General features: G+C 36.1%; 1 protein-coding gene across 5 annotated transcripts in view; it reads left to right on the top strand.

The window, feature by feature from the left end:
* Positions 1–27,774, top strand: part of LOC126858298 (ankyrin repeat domain-containing protein 50-like) — a 55,260-nt gene that overhangs the window by 19,526 nt on the left and 7,960 nt on the right. For 4 of the 5 annotated variants that reach the window (XM_050608514.1, XM_050608512.1, XM_050608513.1 and 1 more), the window contains exons 2-3: positions 10,517–10,560; positions 26,175–27,614. In XM_050608514.1, the coding sequence (XP_050464471.1) occupies positions 26,638–27,614 (977 nt within the window). In that variant the 5' untranslated portion in view covers positions 10,517–10,560; positions 26,175–26,637. The remainder of the gene's footprint in view (positions 1–10,516; positions 10,561–26,174; positions 27,615–27,774) is intronic. The other variant, XM_050608511.1, reaches the window with a different exon arrangement.

Raw genomic sequence — 27,774 nt, 5'->3', positions numbered from 1 at the left:
CTTTAAACATCAAATATTTTCATTGCATTAATCATATTTTCTTATCTCTCCTTTTTAAAAATAAAATAAAATAAATTTTATCGAAAAAATACAGGATGTATCTTCACATTTTTTTTTAAGTCGTTTTTAAGGAGCAATATCTTTAATATTAGAAATACGTAGTTCAGAGCACATAATAAGACAGCAAAAATATACGCCATGTCTACTTCGAAGTTGTAGAAAATCCGAGTTTAACTTCGGTAGGTCTTGGATTTGACCAACGATGTGAGATGACACGTCGTTATATTTTATTCCTCCCATCCGTTCGTTTACGTCGCCTGTGAAGTTTGACTCGATTTTGTCTGGCACCAAGTTGGCGGCCGGCTATATAAGGGACGAAGGCGACTTTAAAATGAGTTTCTTTATGCGTCGATTATACAAATCCCATGGGGTAGAGAAATATATTTCGCGTCCGAGCTTCTTTTTTCTACGCTCGTTTCACAATGTCCCTATTTTAACGTCACAACTTTTACCCAACCGCGCCCTCCTCCCCCCCTCTCCACCCCTCTCCTCCCCCGCCCCGCCCCCGCGGAACTTTCGACTCGACGTGAGTGACGTCTTCGTCGAGGAAGTTTTATCGACTCTAGGAAGTGAGAGTACTTTCATTGTTAAATATAATGCCGGTGCGTAAGATGTATAGCAGGAGATTAGATAAGGGAGACAAATTTACATACTTTATTCTTGATGATGATAGAATTTACATGCTTTATTCTTGCACGAGTCATTCGAAGTGAAAGTATATTGGGGATGAGGAAATATTTAAATATATTTTTAGAAATATTTTTAGAAATCAATTACGAAATTTATCAGCATTATACGTTGTACATATTCTTGAATTATCAGAACTATTATTTATAGAATATTTTAATTATTTCTAGAAATATCGCTATACTATAGCGCTACAATTTTGCCGAAAGCTTCTCTTTTAAATCTTTAGATGGGAGACTTCGCTTATTGCCTATTTTTTTTTGAGATGCAAAGTAGAAGCTTAATTTCTGAATAAATTCTATCGAGATTCTCTCTAGGACCGATAAACATGAGAAAATTGAGGTTGAAAATAACAATATTAATTTTGACTGCGCGAGCTTTTTGATATTTCTATTTTATTGCAACAATTATATTTAAAACCGCCACTGCATGGGACAGAACTCGAAATTATATCCGTAATACGCTTCAAAGGGCAAAGCCGGATGCATTCCTCTAACTTTGTCTTTCTGTTTTTGCCCGGCAGACGCCGGATGATCTTTTTGAGGCCCGATAAAACCTTGACGGAATAGCTATCGCGCCGCGTTACCAGCATGCATTCGGAACTCCGGATGCGGTTTGATTGCATTCTAGCAACGGTATGCAATCGATATAAGCATTCGTCTATGAGTCTCGGTAATGTGTCTAAAGTGAAAGAGGGAAAGATATAATAATTCCGTTGTCGGCAGCGATCGTGCTCGCGCATCGGCGAATGCTTCCTAATCATAGGTAATTCTTTACACGAGCAGTTTTTTTTTTCTTTTTAGTCACGTAGAAGTTTGATTGGATGAATACCGTCTAGTTTGCAAGAGCGAGGTTTATTAGCTCTCGCCACGACTTTATATTTTTCCAATCTACGTATAATATAATATAGTTGGTCTTTATATTAACAAATAAATAATAATAAATAAACATATATGTTTCACACACACACACACACATAATACTGAGTTTGTTTAATATATTTTGTGAAAATAATGAACAAATTATTTTTCGTGAAATATTTCAGGTATCTAAAAAAAAACATTTCTCTTCATTGAAGCCAATTCGAATGCAAGAATCTTTTTATTTTTGTTCGATTTATGCGATTTATATTATCCTTGTCGCTCCCTTGACGCAGCCTCACAATATCGTACATGATGAAAAATACACATAGTGGAAAAGAGCAAGAGGAAGATATTCTCTTCCAGAATCTTATTACGGCATTCTTCTCGGAAGTGCCTTCCGCATGATCGCATGAATGAATGAGTAATGCATCGTCATGAATTAAACATGTAGGCGCGTGCGCACCGACGTTATGCCCTCAAGTATACAGATATTTAAGGACGTACAATGTTTGATACGATCACTCTAAATTAGTCGGGTTTCGAGAAAAGCATGAAAGAAGAGAACGCCTCGGAGATTGGAGATATTTTATTACATCATCAAGCTTTTTTATTTTTGCTGACGGGATCATCTTTATTATCGGTTGATTATTTTTTTTTTTATTATATACAGGGCGTGTAAAAATTAATTTGGAATTACGTCAAGAAGCGAGAATATTCTAATATTACATTATCAAGCTTTTTTGTTTTTTGGCTGGCTTATCTTTATAATTAGTTTATTATTTTTTTTTCTATTGTTATATACAATGCGTATAAAAATTAATTGAAAATTAATTACGAAAATGAAAATTAAAACGAAAAAGTGAGAATATTCTAACGTCTAAGAAAAGTAATCATGTTGTTGAGAATGACTACGAACGAGAATGTTTTACTCGTAAGTGCTTAAAGAACAGCCGCACCATGGCTGTCAGTACAAGCGAGAACGGGAATTGATGTTTAAAATTTAATAGTAATTATCTTAACATGTTAATCCGAGGTTTAATTAAAAATAATATAGAACGTGTCGACGTATTAATGACGTATATGAGCGATAACTGGAAAGAGGTTAATAGCCGACGCGGTCATTAACTACTACTACTACTACTACTTATATTCTCGAGACTGGGAGTTGGTCGAACTATAGAGGCTGATCGTAGAAGACACGACATGACGCTTTTCTCTCTTGCCGGGCTTATATATTCCGGATATATTTAGTGCGGGGCCAGGTCCCCTAGCCTTCGGATTTTATTGCTCCGGGGAGAGACCGATGAAAAACTAGTCGGCGCCGCGTGTGGATTACAGAAAACATCTTCTCGTTGTGCCATTTATGATATAAGCGGATACGCACGATGTTGCGTGATTCATCCTGCGCTTCTCTATAAAAATTGGAATAAGAGGAATTCGCTGGAAAAAACGATTCGCGCAGGATTCAATTATATTCCTGTCTCTTGAGAAATCTGTGTTCGTATATCCGCGACATTGCTGTCACACAACCGTCGCGGTTTTAAGTGACACGTGGAGACGTGACGTTTTTATCTTCTTAGATATGCGACGTGAGAAGGTGTAAAATTGAAAATATTACGAAAACTGCCAAGTAAAATGGGGTATGCGTCGATTGCGAGAGAAGCGAATATCGTGTCCTGATCGCCCAGGTGACTGGTAACCAGCGAGTAAATTGCGGGATAACACGAGAGACGCGAGAATGGAGTCTTAACGAGTCGCGAAGCACCTTCCACGCAGTCGCGGTCGGTTCCGTCTCTCGTCGTGATTACTGCTGCTGCTGCTGCTGCTGCCAAGGTCACGTACGCGGTAGTGTGGTAAAGATTAATTATTCGCGGTGTAAACTGTACGATGTAATACTAGCATGGAATAAATTAGTCTCGCGCTCGCTCGCTGGCCTCGATCGCAGATTAGCGGAATGCAAGAGAGAGAGAGAGAGAGAGAGAGAGAGATGATATAGAGGAGCTCTATCTTCGAAAGAAGATGAATTATCCTCGTATTAATCTCGCGCGCTTGTCAAGCGAGTGTAGGAGAGATGCCGTGAAAGAATAGAGTACCTTATTCTGCGCGTTGAGGTGATTAATTCTCAAATTGAGTATTGCTTTGTCGTGGTAAAAGGAGATTTTCAACCTGAGACGAGCACACGTTGCTTGTATTTACCTTTGTCGCCAAATAATTGCACTCTACTATCGAGTCTGTAATCTTGATTAAGCAAAGGAAATTGAAATAATTGTTATATTTTTCTGCTTACACGCGTCAATATATATTGAACTGTTTGACACAAGTAATTTATTGCATTCAGTTTAGACGTTTTTCTTCAACCGTTATAGGATTCAAGATTCATGGTTAATCATCATCTATCATTCAGTATTGCTATATATAATTTATTTACAAATAACTTATTGTATTTATTACAATTAAGCTTTTATAAAAACAACATAAATAAAATTTTTTTAAATAATGTTTGAAAACAAATTATATATATATATATATATATATATATATATATATATATCCGAATGAATTAAGAGTGAGAAAACTTGCTTAAATGAGTCGTTGACTCTGTCCGTGCGTCATTCGGTCCTACTCTCGCGGCTAATAAAATGTCACGTACAGAAACGGAACGAATTTTATTGTAGGCCTGTGCAAACTGTAAAGTCCGAGACCAGAGACGCCAGGAACGAACTAATTATTCAACGAGTTTTTGCGAACCGGAAGCGCGGTAATGAACTTTGTGCACGATTTCGCGTGTAACTCTATGCAGTCCAGCGCGTGCGATATGACTGGCTTAACTTGAAAGAGAAGGAAAAAACTTTATAAGGAAGGTATACATCTTTTTTTATCCTAAGAGAAGAGAATTGTACACGCTCTCTTGCATTTTTAAATCATGATTGAAAATGATATATTTTACAATCTGGCTAAGAATTTTAGTCTTCTTATAAAACACTAAGCGATCCGCCACATTGTCAAACGAATCGTACAAATCGTTGCGTTTGACAATGTGGCGAGTCGCTTGTCAGCGTTTTATAAAAATTCTTAGCCAGATTGTAAAATATTCCATTTTTAATGATTTGAGAACGTATATATTATATAATATATATATATATATATATATATATATATATATATATATATAATTATATTTATATTTATATCGAGATTTTGATTTTAATTTTAATTATAATGTTAATTTTAATTTTAATTCTGATTTTGATTTTAATTTTAATTTTAATTCTGATTTTGATTTTAATTTTAATTTTAATTTAACTGTTAATGTGATAATACAAAGAGCAATATATATATATATATATATATATATATATATATATTTAAATGTAAAAAATATAAAATATTACGGAAGTAGAGTACATTTTTGGTATTTTATCCCTCGACCAGAGAACGTGATATATATTCATACGACACTTCCGCATTTGGAAACGTTGCGCGTCGCCGCGATAATTTAAGCGCGTATAATGTAACCTTCGAACAATACGAGGAACTAGCGGCCCATTATAAGTGAGAGGGTATTGTACCGGATGTCTCGAGCTCTCTCTCTCCGATGTCCTCAACGACCGACAGTTGCGCGCTCACGCACGCGTGCACTCGTGCACGCATCGCGGAAACGTATGTACGTACACGCTTTTCGCGTGCAACGCGTCATTATAGAATCGGTCGTATATATGTGTGCCTCTCGTCGGCTCTTTTTACTGTGCTCCCGTAAGCACCATGTGTTCGCAACACGCTCCATCAAGCTCGTATCACAACGATATATGTATAAGCATCGGAGCTTGTGGGTTTTATTTCATTATATACAGAGTGTCCTGAAATTGATAGGAGGTCGAGATAACGTTATAGGAGGGGCTGTGCAAATTTGGAGTCAATCTGTTCTCTCGGTGAGAATATAAAGAATGTAATAGACACGTTTATAAAATTAATACTTATAAAATAAGTTTCCAGCTATAAATTATTTAATATAAAAATTTTTCCACAAATTCAATTTCAAAGACATTATGTAAATATTATAATACAAAATTACCTGTATTTTCTTTCGCAGTTTGTAAAAATAAATTTGACATTTCTGTTTCGGAAAGAAGAGTCGGAATTTTATTAACGAGAAAAAAAAATTTTTTTAAAGAAGAGCACATTAACAAGTCTAAAAAAAGTGTCCATTTTTTTTTATTTATTTCTCTATTATTTTTCTTCGTCAAAAAAAAAAAAAATATAAATAATGTTATTCTGCGACGCGTATTGGACAAACACAAATAACGAGAAATTCTCGCTGCAGTTTCATTCTCGTTTCAGCTGTGAACGCGCATACATTTATGCATTTAAATAACTTATTTCAGAAGTTACACGTGTGACGCGTGGGAGATACACCCGCAATCTATATTCTCATCACGAATGCAAATGTACACATTTTTCCGATTGAATTCGATAACCCAGAATGTTTAATCCAGATTCAACATGGATGGTTTCAGAAGCGAAATGAAGCTTTTAGCCATTTCATATCCACAAAAATGGAATCTACCGAAAAACTTTAATCTGGCTTTCAATCAGCCTAAGCCTGCCATCACCGAGCATCTCCCGCGAGTAAATCGAGCGACGGATATACGATTATAAGGATACTTATAAAATACCGATATTAAATCTCTGCGTGCCTGAAATTAAATTTCATGAAAATTTTATGAATCTATCGGCGAGGCTCTCCGATGAGTACGTACAAAATATGACTGAACGAGAAGATATGGACTTGTGATCGAAAAATAAATTATCCTTAGTAGAACACTATAATTATATGTATTAAATTTTTTTTTTTTTTTTTATAGCAATGAAATTATTTTGCTCGCGTTTTTCTTCGTTTTCACGTACACTATTGTCTCTAGAAAATATATTCTGATGTCAATTTCTCTTCGCTTCTTAGGTAATCTTTGTACAAGCCTCGAAAGTTGCTGTTTTATATAATATCCGAGTTAAATTTTCCGAAATTGTTTCTTCTCTATAAGCTTTGCAACTTTTCTTCATGCGTACCGGGCGCTAATTTCTACTAGCCTTCCTCTTACACTGATATTTCTCAACGCTTTACTCTTTGTACTCTACGAAATGAAAGCCACAGCATTACGAGGAATGTTACAAAGGAAACGAGACGCGAAGAGAGTGGAAAGGAAAATGGGAGCGAACAGATAAGCGGAAGAGAAAGAGAGAAAGAGATTGACTGCCGCGCGCAAACAGAATCAATTTTTTACATTTTAATCTTCAAACTTACTTCTCAAACATATCAAGTACTCGAGAAACTTTTTTCCTGAAGAATCAGAAGGAGAGAGAAATCTATCCACTGTATACACATTGAAATTCTAAAAGCGTAGTAACCTCAGAGATAAAGCTGCCTTTGACGATCAATGACAGGATCAGCTTGCCGAACATCTAATAACATCTCGCTCGTCGAACGTAATTGCCACTTCGTTTTCGCACTTTATATAGTTCTCCTACCTGACTGCAACAATTAACAGCGTGATTCTGTTGATGGGACGAAAATTCAGTTGCCCGGGCAACGAGTAATATGAAAATGTCCGGAATTCTATCGTACTTGAATGTGACTGTACGTCGCATTTCATTCCAATCCAAATACTATGGACCGCTGCTGGCAGATTCCATTCGCTTCCTGCGTAATTACAATATTTTCGTGGAAATGTTTTAATAACGGAAAACATTGATATTCGATATCGATTTTAATTAAATAAACCACCATTTTACTGTTTTTTTTTTATTTTTGTTGCGCGGTGACGTTTACATCAAACACACGATGACATAATATGTATTGTTTGTTTTTTTTTTCCCCTTAGAATCGTGTTTATCCAGCTAAATATTTGAAACAAATATGTATTGTGTTACAATAATATTGTTTGAAAAATTTGCAGACGCGTATAATTAATTCGGTATTAATAATTGATAAAATTTCAAATTGCCAAATCTTTTTCAATTCGCGTAAAATAGATTTCTCTGAAAAATTAATTCATTACAAATATATTTTGATACAAACGGTATCACGCGAGTAGTGATACGTGCGAAATTAAATAGGCATGAAATACAATTTGTATTTTCGCTAAATTGAATCACATTCGTGGTAAATAGCGCTGATAAAATTGTAGAGTGGCAAATCACATTTTTATTTAATGCCACGAGTTCGTCGTCAACATTAAATAGTGAATGAATATGTATTAGTATGCAAAATTTCGCCGTCACTCAATAGCACGATTCGTATACATAAAAGGCCGTAGTCGCGAAAGCAACAGCGGATCGATATTGTTTTCCACGCGATTAATTAAATTATAAACACATAAAAAGCATCTAATTATAATTATTATTCTTCTTATCGATTGCTGACAGTAATTTCAATTTTTTAACGGTAAACTTACATTTATTTCCATTTCGTTACTCTTATCTTTGTCCTTATACCGTACCTGTCAGACAAAGTTGACAGAGCATATCGAACGCTTCCTTTCTTGAAGGAATTTTTCCGTCTAGACATTTTGATAATGATATCTTCATACGACTAGTTTGCATAGAGAAACATGAAAAGTAATCAAAGTAGCGTGCGTTCTTGCAAGACGGAGAAAAATAAGGACGAATTTAGTGATTTAGCTCGTCGTTATGTTCCATCGGTGTATTATAAGCGTTTGCAAGTGTTTGAAGGATTTCTTCCATGCTTTATAAAAATTCCGAGATCCCAAAGACAACTTAATTTCATATTAGCAAACTGTGACAGGCAAAGTTTGAAGTACATAATTTTGTTAAAATTAATTTCAAAATTAAATAGTAATACATTTGCATAAATAATAAACGAATACTTACGGATTAATGTCAGTAATCATCTTATATAAGAATAATAGATATAATTCATCAATACAATTTTCTCGCGATGAAAAAAATCGTTCAGTCCTTTGTGCTAGAACTTTTTTTTTTTTTTCGTCTGATACACGATAGAAAGCATTTGTTTGCCGACGTGCGATGAAAAAGCAAATGCAGCTGTTGTTCCGTCATGCGAATATACACAAGACATGGATACAACAAACTTGATTTATTCGATGCCGGTTTTATTTTGTGTACGCTCTTCATCTCTATGTACACTTGAGCTCCGAATTATACGTTACGAGTGACAATATAGAAAGTTTTACTTTTTATTCGCCTTTTTTTTTTCTTCGAAAGGACATCCTCCATCTAATTGCGTCTATCGACTTCGATCGCTGTATAATGTATTATAGATTAAAGCAGACTGTAAACTATTCGGCTTCAATTTACTTCAATCTTGAACAAAAAAGTTCGCTTCATAAATTACTAAAGTTATACTAAATCACTATACCGGCTGCTGTATTAATTCAAGTCTGCTCAAGTCATCTGTTTATCTTTTTTTCACTCTTATATTATTTTGATTATATTATTTTGACGTGGAAAATAGACTGAGGATGTATATGAGTTATTTGTGGATTTAGATATTTTGTTTACTTTATTATATTAAAGATAACATTGTATGTTTATAAAAATGTAAAACTGATATAAAAATATAAGTATTAATAAATATTAATTTTATTATTAATAAATATTATAAAGTATTATTATTTGTAAGAGGCAAATAATTAATTCCATTTTTTGTAGAGTATTTACTGCGCACAATAATAAGAGTAATAATGAAATTTAATGAAAACTGACGAGAAGAAATAAAAATATAAAACCAATTAAAAAGATCAAGGTTCGATTAATTAAAAGAAATATATATATGTCACAAAATTATTTATTAGAATAATTTGGAGATTTCATAAAAAAAATTTTTTTTATATCTTTATTTATAATCTTGGTTTAATAAGCATAATTTGAAAAATCTCTGTAATAATCTCGGTAATAAATCAAAAAAATGAAACGCATTCGTTTTGTTCTGTCAATGGCGGAGAGATAATGCGTACTAAAGGAGACGAAAGGAAATACGCAAGAGAATTGATGCTGGTGTAATGCTGGAGGTAAACGAGGGGCCTGAGGTGAACCCAACAGACGCCGGTGTACTCGCTCCTTAAGAGGAGCGCGTTCGCGGGTTCGAGCCGAGATTTATGCCACGCGCCGGATTTGCGCCTGACGTAGAATTAATCTTTAGCCTCTCAGCCCGCGTTACTTGGCAAAGTGAGAAACCGCTCATTACTGTATCTGGCTTTGTAACTACGGTATAACCATGGCGGATATAATTTTCCGAACTGTCCGAGATTGTTACGAGCTAATCGTACGCTCGGTCATCCAAGTGGGATTCGTGGGTTCTCCCTGGGTTCAAGTCGAAATTATTATTCGGCGAGAATTAAAGCCTTCTCGTACGCGATAACATATAATTGATCGGTTTATAAAATAAAATTATCTCGGAGATATAATATAAAAATATTATATAAAAAATATTATATAATATAAAAATATTTCATGTGCAGGAATATGTGTAAGAATACGAATATGCTGTGCAATATATATTTATTTATCTACGAAATGAATGACATTTCTATGCGTAAAGATTTTTATTCGAGAAAAATATGTTATAATAAATTTAATCAATTTCTATTCATTCTGTCTACGAATCATGGTAAGCGGTATCCATGATAAAAGGCTATAAAATTTACAGTAAAATAGAAGATTACCTGCAAATCCCATTGGGAAAAGCTATGCTCTTCTAGAATTTATAGCGTATGCATTAAAAGCGTAGCGTTTCGAATTACGCGATGCAGCGCGCATTAATCCGTGTCTCTAGGTTCTTTTATACGCATTGTATCTTTTATCTTATGAAATAAAGTTAGGATGCGGATGAAAATATATTAAATGCATTGTTCTTTCTTTTTTTTTTTCAGGTCGCGAACTTGTTGAAAATTAGTCTACCTCGCCGGACTTGTTGGTAAGTAATTTTTTGAAATCCTTGGAGAGCTACGTTCAACTAGGATAAAACTTATCCAAAATGAATCCCAACGGTAGTGTGGGAAATATTTTTTTTATTTTATACGACGCGTCGTGCGCTAATGCGGAAAACTTTGTTACGCCGTCGATGCCTCGTAAAAGAGTTTCAGCTTCTCGCGGGAAATTCGCAGTTCCGTCGTATTAAGCTTATCCCGTTTGCGATAAAAAGTAATGACGGGAAAGCCTTATGGGAGGCTATTAAGATATCTATACAATTACAGTTTTGAGGTTTAACTCGCGAAGAATAATTTCGCATAAAGACATTTTATCTCGGGAAAATGTTTCTGACAAAATTGTCAGCAGATCTGTCTATTTCATTCATTTCTTCCAGAGTTTTCCGAGACTCGCCGATCTGTGAGACGCAGAATAGATATATATCCGTATTAATTGGTTTTCCAATAAATCCGCTCCAACAGCTTAATTATTCTCTTTTTCATCTTTATCTTGTTTCGCTGCATCTTTATTCGAAGCTAGTATAAATATCCCTCCATTATCGTGATATTAAGGTATTACTTGTACGAGTAATAACATAAATCAGGCATTTTTCTTTCTCGCTTGGTGCTCCTCGGGAACTCGAATGAGAATCGAATTATTCTTTATCAGCGCCATAACGTCGCGAGCATGGCATTCAGAGATGTCGCCTATAGATTTTGAGAGACAACACCTTCTTGGCCGGGTTGGGTAAAAAGGATGAAAGGTGGATTTAGGACTTGGAATATTGGCAACGTCCTTCGTAGCGAGGGAGGCGACGAAGGTACGACGCGCTCAGAATCGTATCCAAAATTCACGCGCTTCGAACGTAGCTCCCTCAGGAGAAGTCCTTTACCTGAAGAGGTTACTGCCTATTTTTATGTGTACCTACATAGTTATCGAGAGGGAAAGGGATGTGAAAGCTCGAACCAAAGCTCCGAGGGATCGTCCCAGCTGTCGGGCGGTTCCGAGGGACCGACAATAAAATACTTCAAGCGCATAATTTTTATTCTCTTATATTATATCAACTATTGGCTATCTCCTGAAAATAACATATTTATTTTTAATTGCAATTTTTTAAGGACATTGAATATTAATTCTCTTTCTATTTCTTACGAGAATAAAGAACGCAAAGGAGGATTTTAATTTTATGACAATATATTATAAAATTATCTTGCTGTTGTTAAAGCAGTTTTGAGAGGCATATAAAGACGTTTGGTGATCGAAAAGTCACTTGCCAAATGTTAGCTCCGAGTCTCGTGTTTCTTTCCTTTCTTTTTCCTTTTTGTATTCGAGGAACATCGCTACCGGCGCGAGTTCGTTGTGATAATCCTGTCGAATGCCAAGAGTGGCGCATCTTTCTCTCACGTTTGACCTTTTCTGGCTTAGTATGCGACGAAGGAGGATTACGGTGATTTTTTTTTCATCGTACATCGCTTTTATGTAACGCCCTGACATTCTCGGATGGCCGGACGACCTCCATAATGCCGAGCGCACATAATGCGTGCCGTTTTTCCGCCGCGGAATCGCTTCTTCGTAACGCGGCAATCAACGAGTATGAGATGCGATATCAAAGAGAATGGCAATAACGGAAAATGTTCGATTTAGTTACAATAGGATCGGCGATTATACAAAATTGAACATCTAAGTGGATATGCGATTAAAAGCATCTTTATCGCTTTCAAAGTATTGCAAAAGTATTGCTAAAAATAGACTATTAGAATATTATATATAAATTTAAGATTTTTTTTTTTTAATTATCAACCCTTTAACAATTTTATCTTTTCACGATATTTCCCATTCTATTATTTCAATTATGTTATGTTTCTAATAGAAGAATTATGTAATAGTAAGAATTATGTTCACGATAAATAAAGAGATTACCGTATCGTGACGGGTGGGGAAAGGAAACTCGTTTGAAGAGCAAGACGTCGCCGAAAATCCCCGTTAATTAAGGCTTCTTAATAGACGGGACGGGACACAGACGCGTATGTATGTAATTGTGCATTCCCCTGTGTTGGCAGCCTCGTCGCGGGGGCTTTGTCTCGAGAAACTAGACTGGATCTTAGGACTTAGGTTTGCCTGCACGCCTGCGGACAATGGTAGCCTACTTACAATACAACCCTGCTTATAGTATTTCCAAGACGCGAATCCCGTCTCTCGATAACATCTACCTCTCTCCCATTCCTCGCCCATCTATCTCGCTCACTCCTTCCTCTATTTTCCCTTTCTCTCTCCCTCTTTCTTTTCCGTCTGCTCTTTTTCTCTTTTTTTTTCTCTTTTTTTTTTTTTTTGATCGCCCCAAGTGTTATATTAACTTATAATGGATCAATAAATTGTGTTGGAATCGATTTATTGGAAAAGCAATTAATACGGATATATTTTTAATCTATTCTGCATCTCACAGATTACTGAATCTCAGAGAACTGTAAGTAAAAGAAATGAACGGAATATTAGAGACGGAAAATTAGAGACTTTGTCGGCGATTTTTTCAGAAACAATTTCCCGTTAAGATGACTTTATTTATTCATTTTGGAAATGTCCAGAGAGATATTCTGCAAGAAAATATCCCTCCGAGAATTTTTCTCTCAAAAACTTTCTCTCTCTCTCTCTCGAGAGAGAGAGGTAATTTGTCAGTGATATTTTTATCCACACTCCACTAGTATACTATATAGTGATTCTTTTAATTTTTAACGACGCACGCAAACATTGAATATGAAATAACCAAGAGACTCGCGATAGAGATACGTAGAATCGTTATATCAATTTAATGAAAATCAGTTTTGCTGGAGGGACTTTCCTCGCGAGTGTATGATTGATGAGGTGCGCTGCTTGAGCGAACTCATTGTGAAAGTAGATTAGCATTGCTGTCGACGAAATGTATTACGACGATGTGTCGCCGGAATAATAAATGTAATTTAATATAGCACAAAACTACTATGGCTCTCACATTGTTGTTATGTTGTGTGATCGTCGTACATTACACACGAATGTATACGTTATATTTTTAGAAAAAGAAATTAAAGAGGCACATGCGAAGAAATATCGTAATGATGTATATAAAATATAATAAAATTAAAAATAATAAATAATAATATAAATGTGAATATAACAAATTTCTTTTTCTATGTAGATTGTATTTATATTGAGTAAAAAAAATTCAAGAAATAAATAAAATTAAGTAAATAAAAGTAAATATAATTAAAAAAAAAATCTATAATGATTGTTTAAGCTATTTCTTATAAAAATTGCTTTAATTGTTCACGTTAAGTGTCATACATTTGAAAAAACAAAATCGACCATAAGGATGGATATATGTGTAATTCGGTAAATTCATGTGCGATAAAGATCGGACAATGGCCGATAATTGGAATTGTTGATTATCTTTCGGTGTTGTAAGTCATGACAATGGTATTTCCAGAGAAGTTTGCATTATTCGCAGATGCGATCTCGGCTCTTAGTCTCCCGTTTATCAGACGATGATATCTCCCGCCCTACATGGGGGGAACGTACACTATCGTAATGGAAGTAGTAAAAAACAGAGTAGAGAACTTCTCGTGAAGTTATCTTTTTTGCTCGTGAATTTGTTCCGCACTATTACGTTACAGCTTCCAGCAAATTAAGGCGAATTGCAAAATAGTTACCGTACGTTTAAATGTAAGTCAAGTTGATTCTTTTTTTCATGTGAGAGAATATTTGTCGTTTAATCCATTTTAATAATGACACTTTTTTTTTTAAGTATAATACAACGTGCTTATATTGTGGATATATATTTTATTTTTGAAAGTAACGCTAATATCTCTCATGTCGGGCTCCTCCTTTCACGACGGCGCCGGCTCGATCTTTATCGTACGTTCTCGTCGTCGACACTTAGGTCGAGCTAGGTGGAAACGCACCCTCAAGATTGCTCTTATCAGCATCTATTCCCCGTCGTATGTCGTAGCGACGCCCATTTTCCATCCCTCGCCTTGTCTCGCTGGCTCGCGTGAAAACCCTCTTTAGTCCGACACGTTTCTCTCCCTTTTGCGTAACTGGAAACAATACCTTCTAAAAAGGTAACAAACTTTTTAGTAGTTGCAGGAGAGCCTCGAATGACAGAAGAGAACGAGCGAGCTATATATACCTTTTATTATACTTTATACGTAAAGTATATCGTATATTCATCTAACTGCAAGCTTTATACTTATTTTTATTGTTATTTTTATTGTTTTAGACTCACGCTATTTCACGTTAAATCATATGAAATATGAATATACACGTAATGTCACATGAGAATGTTGCACAAAGAGAGAAAAGTAGCGATTTTATTATTGCATACGTTTTTTTTTTTTGAGAGACACTGATATTCTAAATTTATTTCATATGTAACGCAAAATATGATTTTGTTTATATCCTCGTTATGGAGATTATCTCGAGCGTAATCCTGAATATATTAAAATATCTTTATTTCGAACAAACAACAAATGTTTTATTGGAAATAAACGTATGTAAGAAATATTGTTATTTAATACTAATATTGTAATCCGAGACTTTGTTTGCGTAATGAATAGAGTTTCATCGAGTAAATTAAGAAAAAGTATCGTTAAAGGGAATAGGGTAGCGGCGGCGTGGGAGTTAACCGCGGAAGGGTAGATCGCGAATTGGTCATTAATAATCAAGAAGTTTCTTAGCAGAATCGGTGAAATCAGTGCTCTCGATAACATGGCGCTCCACAATCTTGATGATGGCCAACGACGACGACGGTAGTCTTCCTTTCCCGCGCTGCCACGTCAGACGAGTTCATTACGGTTGCAATGCGGCTAACAGGATTTCGCTGGTTGTCGTAACGAGCTCTCCCGGAGTCGTAATTCAAAAGTTGATTCGAGTAGCTGCAATTTATTGCTCCGCGGCTAAGACTTTTCTCGCAGAAAGGAGAGAAGGAAGAGGGAGGCGAGAGTTGGACGCGCGGCGACAGGACGAAGAAGGTCATCGTCCTGATAAGGTCGCGAAGGAAATTGCATTAAACATCGTAGGCACGTGCGGAGGGCGACGAGAAAGGAGTTTCGATGGTTGACATCGACGATCGAAACTCCTCTCGCCGCAAATTGAAGCGCCCAGGTTGTTGAAGCAAGCGGACACTCGCGAACGATATCGTCGACTCTCAAATTACGGGGAATTACGGGTAAATTTTAATTTCATTAATTTAATGAAATTCAAGTTTCCGAGTAGAGAGCCTGCATTTTTGTGCGGAAAATTCCCTGTTGGTTGATAACAAAAAATTTCATAGAATGCGTAAACATCGTTGGGCGGATAAGATTGTTAGTTATTCAGCTGTACGATGAAGGATGAGGGGAAATGATAGGGAGAGGATGAGAAAAGGGACGATTCGATCGATAACGGATTACGAATTGCGAATTGCGTTGGAAGTTACGATCGTACGGCACAATCCTTTCCGAACTTAGCAATCCGCTTAACTTGGCAAGATTCGACTGCAAAACTTATCGGATCGTATACATATAGGCCGCACCGCAGCCATAGATACGAAATCGCCGCCGTATATAATCTATTCGAATTGCAACACGAGTCTCGTTTTCATACTTGAAGCATTGATATATCCATGAAATGCAGTTTTCACGACTTTTCATTACATAATGAACTCGACTCTTTCTAGCGAACATTTTGCCAGCGTAGCTTACGCGATGTTGAGACATTTAATTTTTTATCGAGAAATCTCTCGATGCTTAAAATGTCTTTTTATCCACACATCTGTGTAATATTGAAAATTAAAATCTGCGATAAATCTATGCCCCGGTTACTATGCTCGGGTATAAATATTTATAAGAAATTTTCTGCTGCACACACATCGTTAGAATTTCATTAGCAGCATCGTATATATCGCAACGTTCTCACCACCCCGTTACATCCTTCATTTCCGGTCCTAGGCGCTCTTCCCGTGCTTGTGGCTGCAGATAGCCGCCTTGTACGTGTCGTTCCATGTATATTTCCGGCATTCGTTCTCCGGCTTTTCTCCGGCTTGGAACGAACTGGAACATCCCAATAGTTACACATTTCTATCGCGCATTTGTATAAACTCGAACTTTGCCCGATACATTATGCGAGAGACGACATCCGCGTGCTTGGGATCTCGAGAGATCACAACGTGACCTGTCACTTTCGTGAATAACGCACGTGTCGATAAATAAATTTTATTTGTAGCAATTATAATGGGGAGAGATATAGGAATTACCGTTGCCCTTTTCTCTCTTTAAAATTTTACGATAAAGTGTTACAGTATTGCGTATAAAATTAAAAATTTTATTTTACGAAACCTCAAATTCGAATACACAGATTCGAGTTTCAGATATGGATTAGATAGGCAAGATTCACGTAGAGCACAAGGCGATGATTCATAACGCCTCCAGCTGCTCTGGGTGTGAGTTACCTAACTTGAATTTACGAAGGTGAGGAGGAAAGGAGGGAGGGCTCCCGGGCAAATCAAATAAGACATCCAAAATAGCCGTGCCCGTGCCGAACGTGGCGATAACTCGATCCGAAAAGTTTTGCGAAACTATGGTCGTGCCGGGGCACGCTTTACGGAATACTCGAGAGTCTGGATGTGTTAGCTCGCTCGACGCTGCAACGTACAATCGGAACAGCGAGTTTGAAGGACCTATTTTTATCATCCTCTTTGTAAACTCTCTGCTCTCCGCGGAGCTCGCTCGCCCGGCATGTGTTATCTCTCCCGCGTGTTGGGCACGTTTCGCGCTTCAGCTCGGCGCACGTTCGTCCTTCCAATTGTTCGCGGATCTTTCAGGGAGAGAAGAGAGCGAAGGTTAAAGTTGAAATTTCCTGCATCGAGCTCTTGTAGAAATATCGCGAGAAACAACTGTCGCGCAAGGCGAAATGATAATGATAAGATTCAAGCCTGAAAGAGATTAAGATTGTTCTGGTTCATCTCTTAGATATATAATATCTATGAAAATGTCAAAATATTTTCTCTTGGAAATATTTTTCATCAGAATATTTCTTTCTCTTTTTTGAGAGATAAATATGTGGCAGCTGGTGTCGAGCATGTCTGTGGTCCATCTGACACATTTTTCTTCTCTAAAATGTAAAAATTTTATCAATATATTTTTCTCGTATTTTCACATTTCTTTTCAGTTTTCTATTTTTAAATAAGTACGCAATACAACAAAATTTTTTTATTATATAGCCACACTAGTATAAGTTTATTTGAACATGTGCATATAACATGTACAGGATTTTAAAGTTGGATTAAGAAAAGAAAATGACATACTTTTGGTCGCTTTGTTACCACAGAAAGCTTGAATGCGGTTTTGAGATATTCATTCGTTCCTCTTTGGTTAAAGAATAAGTGCTTTTAAGCATGGAAATAATTGCCCGGAAATAATGGAGATCATAATGCCTGCCATATCTCTCGAATAATTTAATTTGTCTCTAACAATGTTCTTCTAATAGATGATGAGCTTTCCGATATAGTAGCAGCTGTTAGAATCGACGGCTTTTAATCTTACTGCGGATGCCGTGATAGATAGCTGTTATTGCGCGTTCTATCGGCTCATTTCATTTCCACTGACATTATGCTAATTAGGTTAAAAGCCTTCAAAGGAGAGCGCGCGATTGTGACACCGCGCTCTTGGTTTAATTGGGTGAGATAAAAGCGACAATGTGAAAAGCTATGCTTTGAATATTCATATGGCAGTCTTTATCCGTTCCAATTCCCGACGTATTGCCTTGCAAATTGTACAGAATGCACTTTTATCGTCACGTAGACACGTTAATGTTCAATTAACACCGCTCTCGTTTAAATGGCACGAATTTGAAAAAAAAAAAAAAAAAAATGAAACGATTGTGACAGATCAAAGAAGAAATAAAAAATACACTGGCGTTTTAAAATTCTACGAAACGACTGTCTTACGCGTGTGGTTTCAATTAGGTGGAACAGGATTAATCACTGGACGAAATTCGAGAGAAGAGGCTTGAGTAAATATCCGCGTGTTTCCGCCTAATGCGATTCACACTTTTTCATTGTCTGCTTAAGTCTGGAGAATTCATTAAGACCGAGCTCGTGATAAACCTTTGACGAAAAAAAATTTTGATTTCTCCGCCGGTTGTCATTATTTGCAGTGACATAATGTCTCGTTCTTTAACTCGACGGTAAAAATATACTCTTTGCATTACTGTTATTTTGTATTGTTTTATGCAAAGTTATTCGTATTTGATCCACATGTTAATTTATAGCGAGTTTTTTTTTTATCGAAGAGAATATATATATATATATATATATATATATATATATATATATATATATATATATATATATGCGAAAGAAATTTTTATTTCCCGAGAGCGAGTGCGACAATGAGAGAAGCAGCTGATGATTGAAAGCTATTGCGGTCAATTAAATACGTTGTGCATACAATATTGAATGGCATTTGCGACGTCAAAAGTCATCACGAGTCAAAACGCATTCTGAAACACACATTTTAAATTTGCGCGTATTGTTGCGTCGGAGTTTATCTTAAAAATTTAAAACGATAAAATAAATTGCTTATTTCCGCGAAGAAAATCGAGAAACAATTTTTACGAATTACGTAAGCTACACGTGCTTGAGTTGAATTAAATCTAACATGTAACACATGACATTATCAATAACACTAAACGATAAATTTAAATAAAAAAAAAAACTACTAAATTACTTTCCGAAAATTATAATGATTGCTGATTATACACTAATTAGTAATAGAAGCTCAAGTTTTCGGAATATGATAAACGCTTTCGTAACATATAATTATGGTAATTTTGACACGTATAAATTCGCGAGGAAGGGAGAGAGACCGATAAACGACCCGTTAATTCGGTGTAACTTACACGCGGTCGATCTCTGCGACCATATGTAGTTATACGCGAAAGCAACCATTGAATGCCACTGGAAACCGGTTTAAACCCACTGTTTGGGACACGATTTATTGCAAAATTAATGCGCACATCGACACAATGTCGACGCGTTTATACAAAGGCGGCCTGAATTAATTGTCGTAATCAGGTGATGGGTACGAATACGAAGAACGCATTTGGTGGAATCAAAAGGATGGGGATGAGGAAATTGGAAACCAGGAAATGATACAACTCGAAGCGCCAGGGTCTTCTTTCAGATGCGAACTGCATCCTACATATCGAATATACATACATACGAAAGCTCGCGCAAAGCCTTGTGTAAAGTGGTTGGAGCAACGCGGGAGTTAAAATGGAAATTATATTACCGCGTAGACCCACATCCATATATTGTAAGTTCGCTCAAAAGCTGTTCTCTTCAAATGTTTTGAATGAGAAATACAATAGCGTTCTGGTTATAAAAAATAAATTTCTCTTTACAGTAAAAGTTTCCATGTAATGTGCGTATTAGAAGAGAGCCGAAAATAATTGGCAGCATTTTATTGTACAATGAAAAAAATAATGCGATAACGTCAAAATTTGAATTTGTTTTGTGTGCTGTAAGTTTAATTATTTTAGATATTTAATATCTTAGATATTTAAAAGAATTATAATTTCTTTTATAATTTAATATAAATATAATTTACGATATATTCCATTTATATAGTACAATAATATTCTTATTACAACATGCAATAAAATATATGGCATCTTTGATAATTTTATTTTATTCATAAGTTTGAATATAACGATGGTTTGCCATTTCATCTTCTCGCGTACGCGAACATAAAACTTATGCTCGATGCAGGTATACGTGTCTGCGCTAAATAAGGAGCGAAGCAACCACGCCTTCGTTTCATTTAGTTGTTTTACACATACGAGAGATAGAAAGCTAATTTTTTACTTTTTACTTTTGTAATCCAGTTGGAAACATCTTTAATACATGTGTATAAATTTTGATGTCAGTTGACTGCATTTCCTTAATTTAAAAATTTAGTTAGAAATTTAATGTGCAAAATATTAGCCCTGCTTTCACATTTTGTTTTTTTTTTTGTTTATATCAAAAATGCTGTATGATAAAATTTAGTATAAAGTTGCGCCCTTATAATCTCCTCCAATGTCTACGTTTTCGCACTAATCGAAATGCAATTGTGATGGAATTGGTTCAGCGAGCACGTACATTGTGACGTGAACGGATTAACCGACGATCAGCTATTTTGTGGACAAGTTATTCCTGCACGATTTTACGCCATCGGAAAGTTAATTCGCGTCCTCGGAGAGAATCGACTGGATCCCGTTTACGAACTTGATTTCGGATTCCCGAGAGGGGAGAGTGACGTCATAAGAAATTAACATTTTATCAGAACCCATTAAATTAAAAATCTTTGACGCTTTTTCAAAAAGGAATTTGCAAATACGCGATTTTATACAAAAATTTTTTATTGCTAAAAAGAATTTTTAAAATAAATATTTTTTATTCTTTTTAACTTTTTTGAAAAATTGTTCAGATATTTGTACAAAAAACACATAACGCAAATTTTCAAAATTTTTTTGTCTTCAAAGCAAGTATTTTTAAAGTTTCGGCCATATCGTGGTGATAATACGAAATACAAATTTTATATATTCGTAAAACACGCAAACAGATTTTATTTCAAGTGTAACCGAATCGCGCAAACTCGTCTATGGTTTGAAAGAAAACACATCGTATTAAATCTTCGATCGTTTTTAACTTTTGTCTACGGAATTTTCTCATTTGAATATAAAATTCATACAAAGGACACGTTGCGCCGATTTTACGGCTCGAAATACAAGACGGCAAACGAAAGAGATGTCTCTCTTTCTCTCTCTTAGTACAGGAAGAAGTTCTTCCTGTGTCTATAAACGAGATCTCTGGCACGCATGGCTGCGTAGGTGTTAGCTAGCACGCGTGCAACCCGATGCATAATGTATTCGTATGCAACGAGTGCGGCGAAGCAACTCCGCGTAACCGAATTAAAAGTGAGAGATGAATTTGAAACGCCTCGAGGGTTGTTTTTTTTTATCGACCCTCGCGCATTGATTTCTTCTTTTATGCAAGCTCGATATTAAAAACACTAAGGCTTCTGACAATCGTGGATTGCGTATCATAATCAAATTGTCGCGAATCCTACGGATATTTGGAAAGTATGAATATTTTGAAGATGAAATTCTTTGACGAAATTGCAAATAAATATAAGAGAATTTTTTATGTTTTTAATCACTTTTATGCATGTATTGTGTATTATATAAATATTATTATTATTATTAATATTATTATCATTATTAGTATTATTATTACATAAATATATATAATATATATAATATTTAAATATAACAGTTAATTATTCACACAAAATACTTGACTAATCTGTTAATGTTTAGTCTTTCACATACACACACACACACACACATACACACATATAGAGAGAAGTTATTTAAAAATCTAGTTTAGCAAACATTCCTTAAATGCATGCATATTCTTTCTTTTGTGCAATTCTATGCTTTTTTCGCGACCTCGGGTCTAGACGAACTTTTGCAATATCAAAGTAGACAGACCCTTGTATATTCAGACAAACGACGAGATCATTTCACCTTGAGAAAATCACACGCTTTCATCTCCGTTTCTACTTCCATCGCGCGATGAGAAATGAGGGAAACGCGTCGCAGCCGCTTGCTATCCACCGAGGACTAAAATTGCGCCACTATCTTTCGATGTAAGTCATCATAAGTTTTATACGAGAAATTCGAAGTTTTCCATTCGTTTATTTTCGCAAATGGAATATAATTGTAAAATGGAAAATAGGCGAAAATATATCGATCTTTTCTAATGCAATTATGAAAAAAAAGATATATTCGTATATATGCGTATTTGTTATGATAGCAGATCATGTAATAGACACTGCCAAACAATGAGAAAGAAATCTAAATAATTTTTTGGTTTTTTTTTTCCCATCAACATTAAGAACAATTATAAATATAAAAAAAAGATTGATCAGCTTACAGAAAACTGATTTGATCGTAGATAATACATTTTTAAAAGATAAACGATTTAACGAAGAATGTTCCTTTTTTGCACTTATCGTTATTCAATCTCGCTTGTGAAAATTATTTCTCTAGATTCTGTTTATATTTATATTGCTCATGAAATGAATCGTGCTACCGTTTATCGATGAATACCAGCGTATTACGTTTTTGCATGTAAATGGACCCAGTGCGCCCATATTCCTTGATTGAATTCGGTTGCTCTGTCGAGGATAAATTTCGCATTCGTCGAGGTCGGCGCGGAGTTGACGGTAGGGAGCGGAAATCGATCAGTTAGGGCGCAAGACGGAATAGGGAGAAAGCATAACGTGAGAAAGGAAACATCGGGTACTGCCCGTCTCCCTTTCCCTCCCTTCCTCCCTCCTTCTCATGCTTACAACCGTGACGCTTTTAACCCTTTCCATCTCACACATGTGCTATCATATACACACTTCTTTGTCTGATTGTAAGTACATATGTCAGAAAATTGAAAAAAATCCATATGTCTTTTTAATTCTTTTTTTGATCAAATGAAATATGTAATAAAATTAAACAGATTAAAATATAATTTTCACAATAATGACCAACTTTAATAAGATTGATTAACACATTATCAATTATGTATTATACATTATATGACGGATGTAATTATATTCGTATTTACAAATTATGTGAATAACATATGAAAATAAATATATTATGTGAAAGCTACCTAAAACGCATCTCACGATATTTTTATAGCGCGTAATTTATAATTTTTAATCCATAATTAAAATCTTAATAATCTCTAGTTATATATTTAATTGTGAATGAATGGCGAATGAATAATTCTATGCGAATGATTTTATTTCTTAAAGAATTGATTAAACGTCGGTAGAGCTTTATTTGTGATGAGATTCTCGCGATCTTATTTCTCATCTTCAGTTCGCATATTATTTGCTGGTGATAATTATTGAAGAGACGCGATGCCGCATCTTTTTTATTACATCGGATGACGATCACGTCATCTCTTTAGAGCGGTGTCTCCGCTTCTAATAATAAACGGGTCGCGGTCATTGTTGGAATATGGGTCGAATGTTGTGGCATTTACCGAGGCACCAAACGTCAGATTGTATATGCAAGCGTGCATTTATCGTGTTTATTTACTGTAACAATGTTACGGTAGCAGTTTCCAAGTCTCGCTGCTTCCAAGTCCTGCGGCAAGCATAGTCACGGGTGAACGAACTCAAATGAAGCGACATAGTTATTAACTTGGTGCCCGAACATAAGTTTCGAGAGTGTACGGCTCGCCTCGCGGCACATAAATCAAGAATGCTCAATGGTATTGTAAAAAACCACGACGAGCGATAATCTTTTCCCTTCTTTTAAAATGTCGAGGTACTCTCTCGTACTTTTAGTTATAAATGATCGCGAGAGAGGAACTTGATTCCGCGAACCAAGTTTCAGGAAGACGAATGTCCAGATCCAGAAAAGCATATATTTCCAAGTTGATTTGAAGTGGATATCCGCTTTAACGAAATTTTAATAAGTAAGATTTACAAAGGAACTTCGTGAACGCGAAAATTTTGATTTTGATGAAATTTTACACATCAAAAATTAAAAAAGAAAATCTTTTTTAACAATTATTTTTTTTTTAATTTTATTTGATTTTATTTTATTGATGAAATTTTGCATATCCAAAGATTTTTGAAAAAACTTTTTTTAATAATTATTTTTTTTAATTTTATTAATGTAGTCAAATAAAGATGCTTTTACCGTGAAACTTTTGTATAAAATATTTATTGATATCTTAAATAATTTTCGAGATATTATTCGAGGAAAGCAAAAGGTCGTTTTATATATGAGAGATGATTTCATCTCTTAGAATCATTTTTCGACCACAACTAAAAATTTCTAAATTTATCTATTTACTCCTCCTCTTCCTCCTCCTCCTCCTCCCCCTACATATGTATAAACTTTCATCAAAATAATAATAATTTTCGGATTTGCGAGATTTCCTCGTTAGTTATACGACGGTAGTTATTGTAAATAAACAGCTGTTCAATTAAAAAACAAAGAAAAGTATTAGACCGCCCGCGGTCTGATTGCCTTTCGGTCGGCAGATAAACGCAAGATTTATCGCGCCACTTCCGGCTACGAGTTAGATTTGCGGTCCTTCGTCCCTACATTATCGGGTCGACGTGCTGCAACCGAACGATCTTTCGTTACACACGTTTCTGATATATACATATATGTACTCGCGCAACACATACGCATGCCTAGCTCGATGCGACAGTCGGATTTGTGGCTTTCGGTGAAACCATTTCCACGTTTTCTCGCGCAACACATTTTCCAACCGCGTTGCAAGAGAGAGAAAGAGAGAGAGAGAGAGAGAGAGAGAGAAGAGCGAGATGGTCGCGTGGCAATTTCGTCGCGCGTAACGCAATTATACGTTAACGGTCCAGGCTTCGCATCCGCGAAACGAAATCGAATCATTCTACGATATACCGCGGGAACGCATTCGTAATTCATCGAGGCGAGAGAGTAAAACGTACATTTTGGGGAGCGGAAATGACGATGAGAGCGTCAGAATTGTCGTAACGCGTCGTTACGTAAAAAAATTTCTAACTCGCGTGTGAATCGAAGATGCACGCATAAGAATCGCGATATCTTACTGAAAATAATTTATCTTCTTTCGCGATAATAAATCCAGCAGCATCCGGTGGGACGCATTAGGAGAGATCGTTGAACTTTCCGCCATATTACGAATATTAATTATCGAATTAATGGACAGTGTACTAATCCATCTTAACTAAACGGAAGAGCGTTTTAACTTAATATCGTTTTACCTCGGGCTCTTGGGGAGATAGTACGAAGTTAGGACGAAGTAAGGAATGATTAAAGTCTCGGAAGGGGCCATCTAATCGTCTAACGGCCGCCAGAACTTATATAAGCGTCTAACCCAAAGATTAACACTGAACGAATCAATTAGACGGTTAGTTGGGTCAGTTAATTATAAAGAGATTCGAGGAAGCTAAGATTTTTTTTAAAGACTGCATCTGTGGAGAATACATAGGATATATTCGAGTCGTGTAAATTAAAAATTTTTTGAAATTCCGCAGAGGCAAAGAGATATGTTATTATATTATATATAAATAGGTAGATCTATAATTAATAAAGATAATATAATCAATAAAAATAAATATAATTATTATAAATAAATTTTAATACTACAACTGCTTAATTCTTATTTAAATATATATATATATATATATATATATATATATATATATATATATATTTATATTGAAACTATTTACAATTTTTTGTATCATTTTATAATTTTTTATATCAAATTATATCAAATGATATATGTTTTTAATTTATTCGAGAGAACTTTTATTTATTAAATATAATATTGTGTTATTTAATAAACATGATTTTTTGATTAAATTGTAGCGGGATTTATTTTATATTATCTTTTGTGAGCATATTTAATTTGATTTATAATTGATAATATTTAAAAAATTGTCTAATTAATAGTGATAACATAGTCTACTGACAATATCGCGATACATTTATCGCGCCCACGAGTTGTTCAAAAGCTATAGCGATAATATCTTCTTGTTTCAGATAGCATGCAAGGGCGCAAAACTCATTGTTGGCCGGTCACAAGGCGATGAGAAGCCTGAATGGAGTCAGAGGAAGCCTCAGAGCCCCCTGGGGCTCCCACCGATGTTCCATTGACAGAACAGCGCAGTCGGATCAATCTTGTCATCGCACTTAAGCCGATCTGAAGCCGATCTCTTCATCTACACACTGACAGATATATATACAGATCAACATTTAATCACAATACCGAGGAGAATAATCTAGATCCGAAAGATAGATATCTCTCCGAGAAGCGCCGAGTTGAGGCGTGCCGAAACACGCACGGATCGATATAGTGAAACCTATGCCAAAGATCTACTCTTATGTCAATTGATTTACGTGAAGGAACCTCGATAAAACCCCGATAAGTTAAAAGCAGGGTCAAAGGAGAAGAAAACTCGAGACGAATTGATCGAACAAAACGCATAGATATCAAGATTTCGAGATGGCGGCACCGGTGATCGAGAAGAAGCGTTTCTTCTGTCGTGAATGGGCCTTTACGAAGCTGTCGCATTGTCTGGAACAGCGGCCGCAATCGAAGACATGCGGTGCTCTGATCGTGGGCGGACCGGGAAGCGGAAAGACGGCGCTCTGCGCCGAATTAGCGTGGCCGTCGAACGGCGCTTCCGCGAGGCATCAGCGCTCCTTGAATCGCCGACTCTTGGCCCGACACTTTTGTCAAGCCAGAAGCGAGGCTTCCCTGTCGCCCGCTCAATTCGTGCGATCTCTAGTCGCCCAATTGCTCCAGGCCAGCTGCACGGATGGCATTCATCATCGATCGTCGTCTATATCAACCTCTTCACCCACAACATCCGCAACGGCGACCGCAACCTCGGTCACCACGACTATGATGCTCACGGCGACAACGACGGCGACTACAACGACTGTGACGCCTGCAACGGCGGTCACAACGGCAACAACGACGACAACCGTCACGGCTGCCGCGCCGCTTCTCACCTCCAGAGAGGCTATCGCGGAAGCCTACGCCGAGAAACTACGAACTGATCCAGAGATACAGGCCGCGTTACAACCAGATGTTTTAGATCGAGATCCGGACGATGCCTTGAAAAAGGCCCTATTGTTTCCGTTGTTAGAGGTTGAACCACCGAAAAACTGTCTCTTTCTGCTGGTGGACTCGATTGACGAAGGACAGACATTGAATCCACCGCAGACCGGCACCAGGGATTCGCGAAGAGAGAACGATAACGTCAGTCGCACGATAGCTGAATTACTGGCTAATCACCACCATCTGTTCCCACAGTGGCTCTTGTTAGTCTGCACAGCTCGACGACAGAGTAAGACTATCTCGCGCATGTTCACCGGCTTTCGCAAGATCTCACTGGACGATCTGAGAAAGTCCCAGGTCGTCAGAGATGTTCAGCAGTATATACTCGCGCGGCTGGATCAAGAGGATGCGCTTAGGTAACGAGATTTTTATATTATTGTGTATGAAACTTGATTATTAACTTATTAACGTATAATGTCATATTTTGTCGACAATTATTTTTTGAAAAAATGTATTTAAATCGTATATGTATAATTAATAGAAATAAATTTACAATTTCATATAATAATGCAAATT

This window comes from Cataglyphis hispanica, chromosome 24 (assembly GCF_021464435.1).
Source record: "Cataglyphis hispanica isolate Lineage 1 chromosome 24, ULB_Chis1_1.0, whole genome shotgun sequence".
Taxonomy (NCBI): Eukaryota; Metazoa; Arthropoda; class Insecta; order Hymenoptera; family Formicidae; genus Cataglyphis; species Cataglyphis hispanica.
Note: the sequence above shows the minus strand (reverse complement) of the source record. Positions and strands in the feature narration are given on the sequence as shown.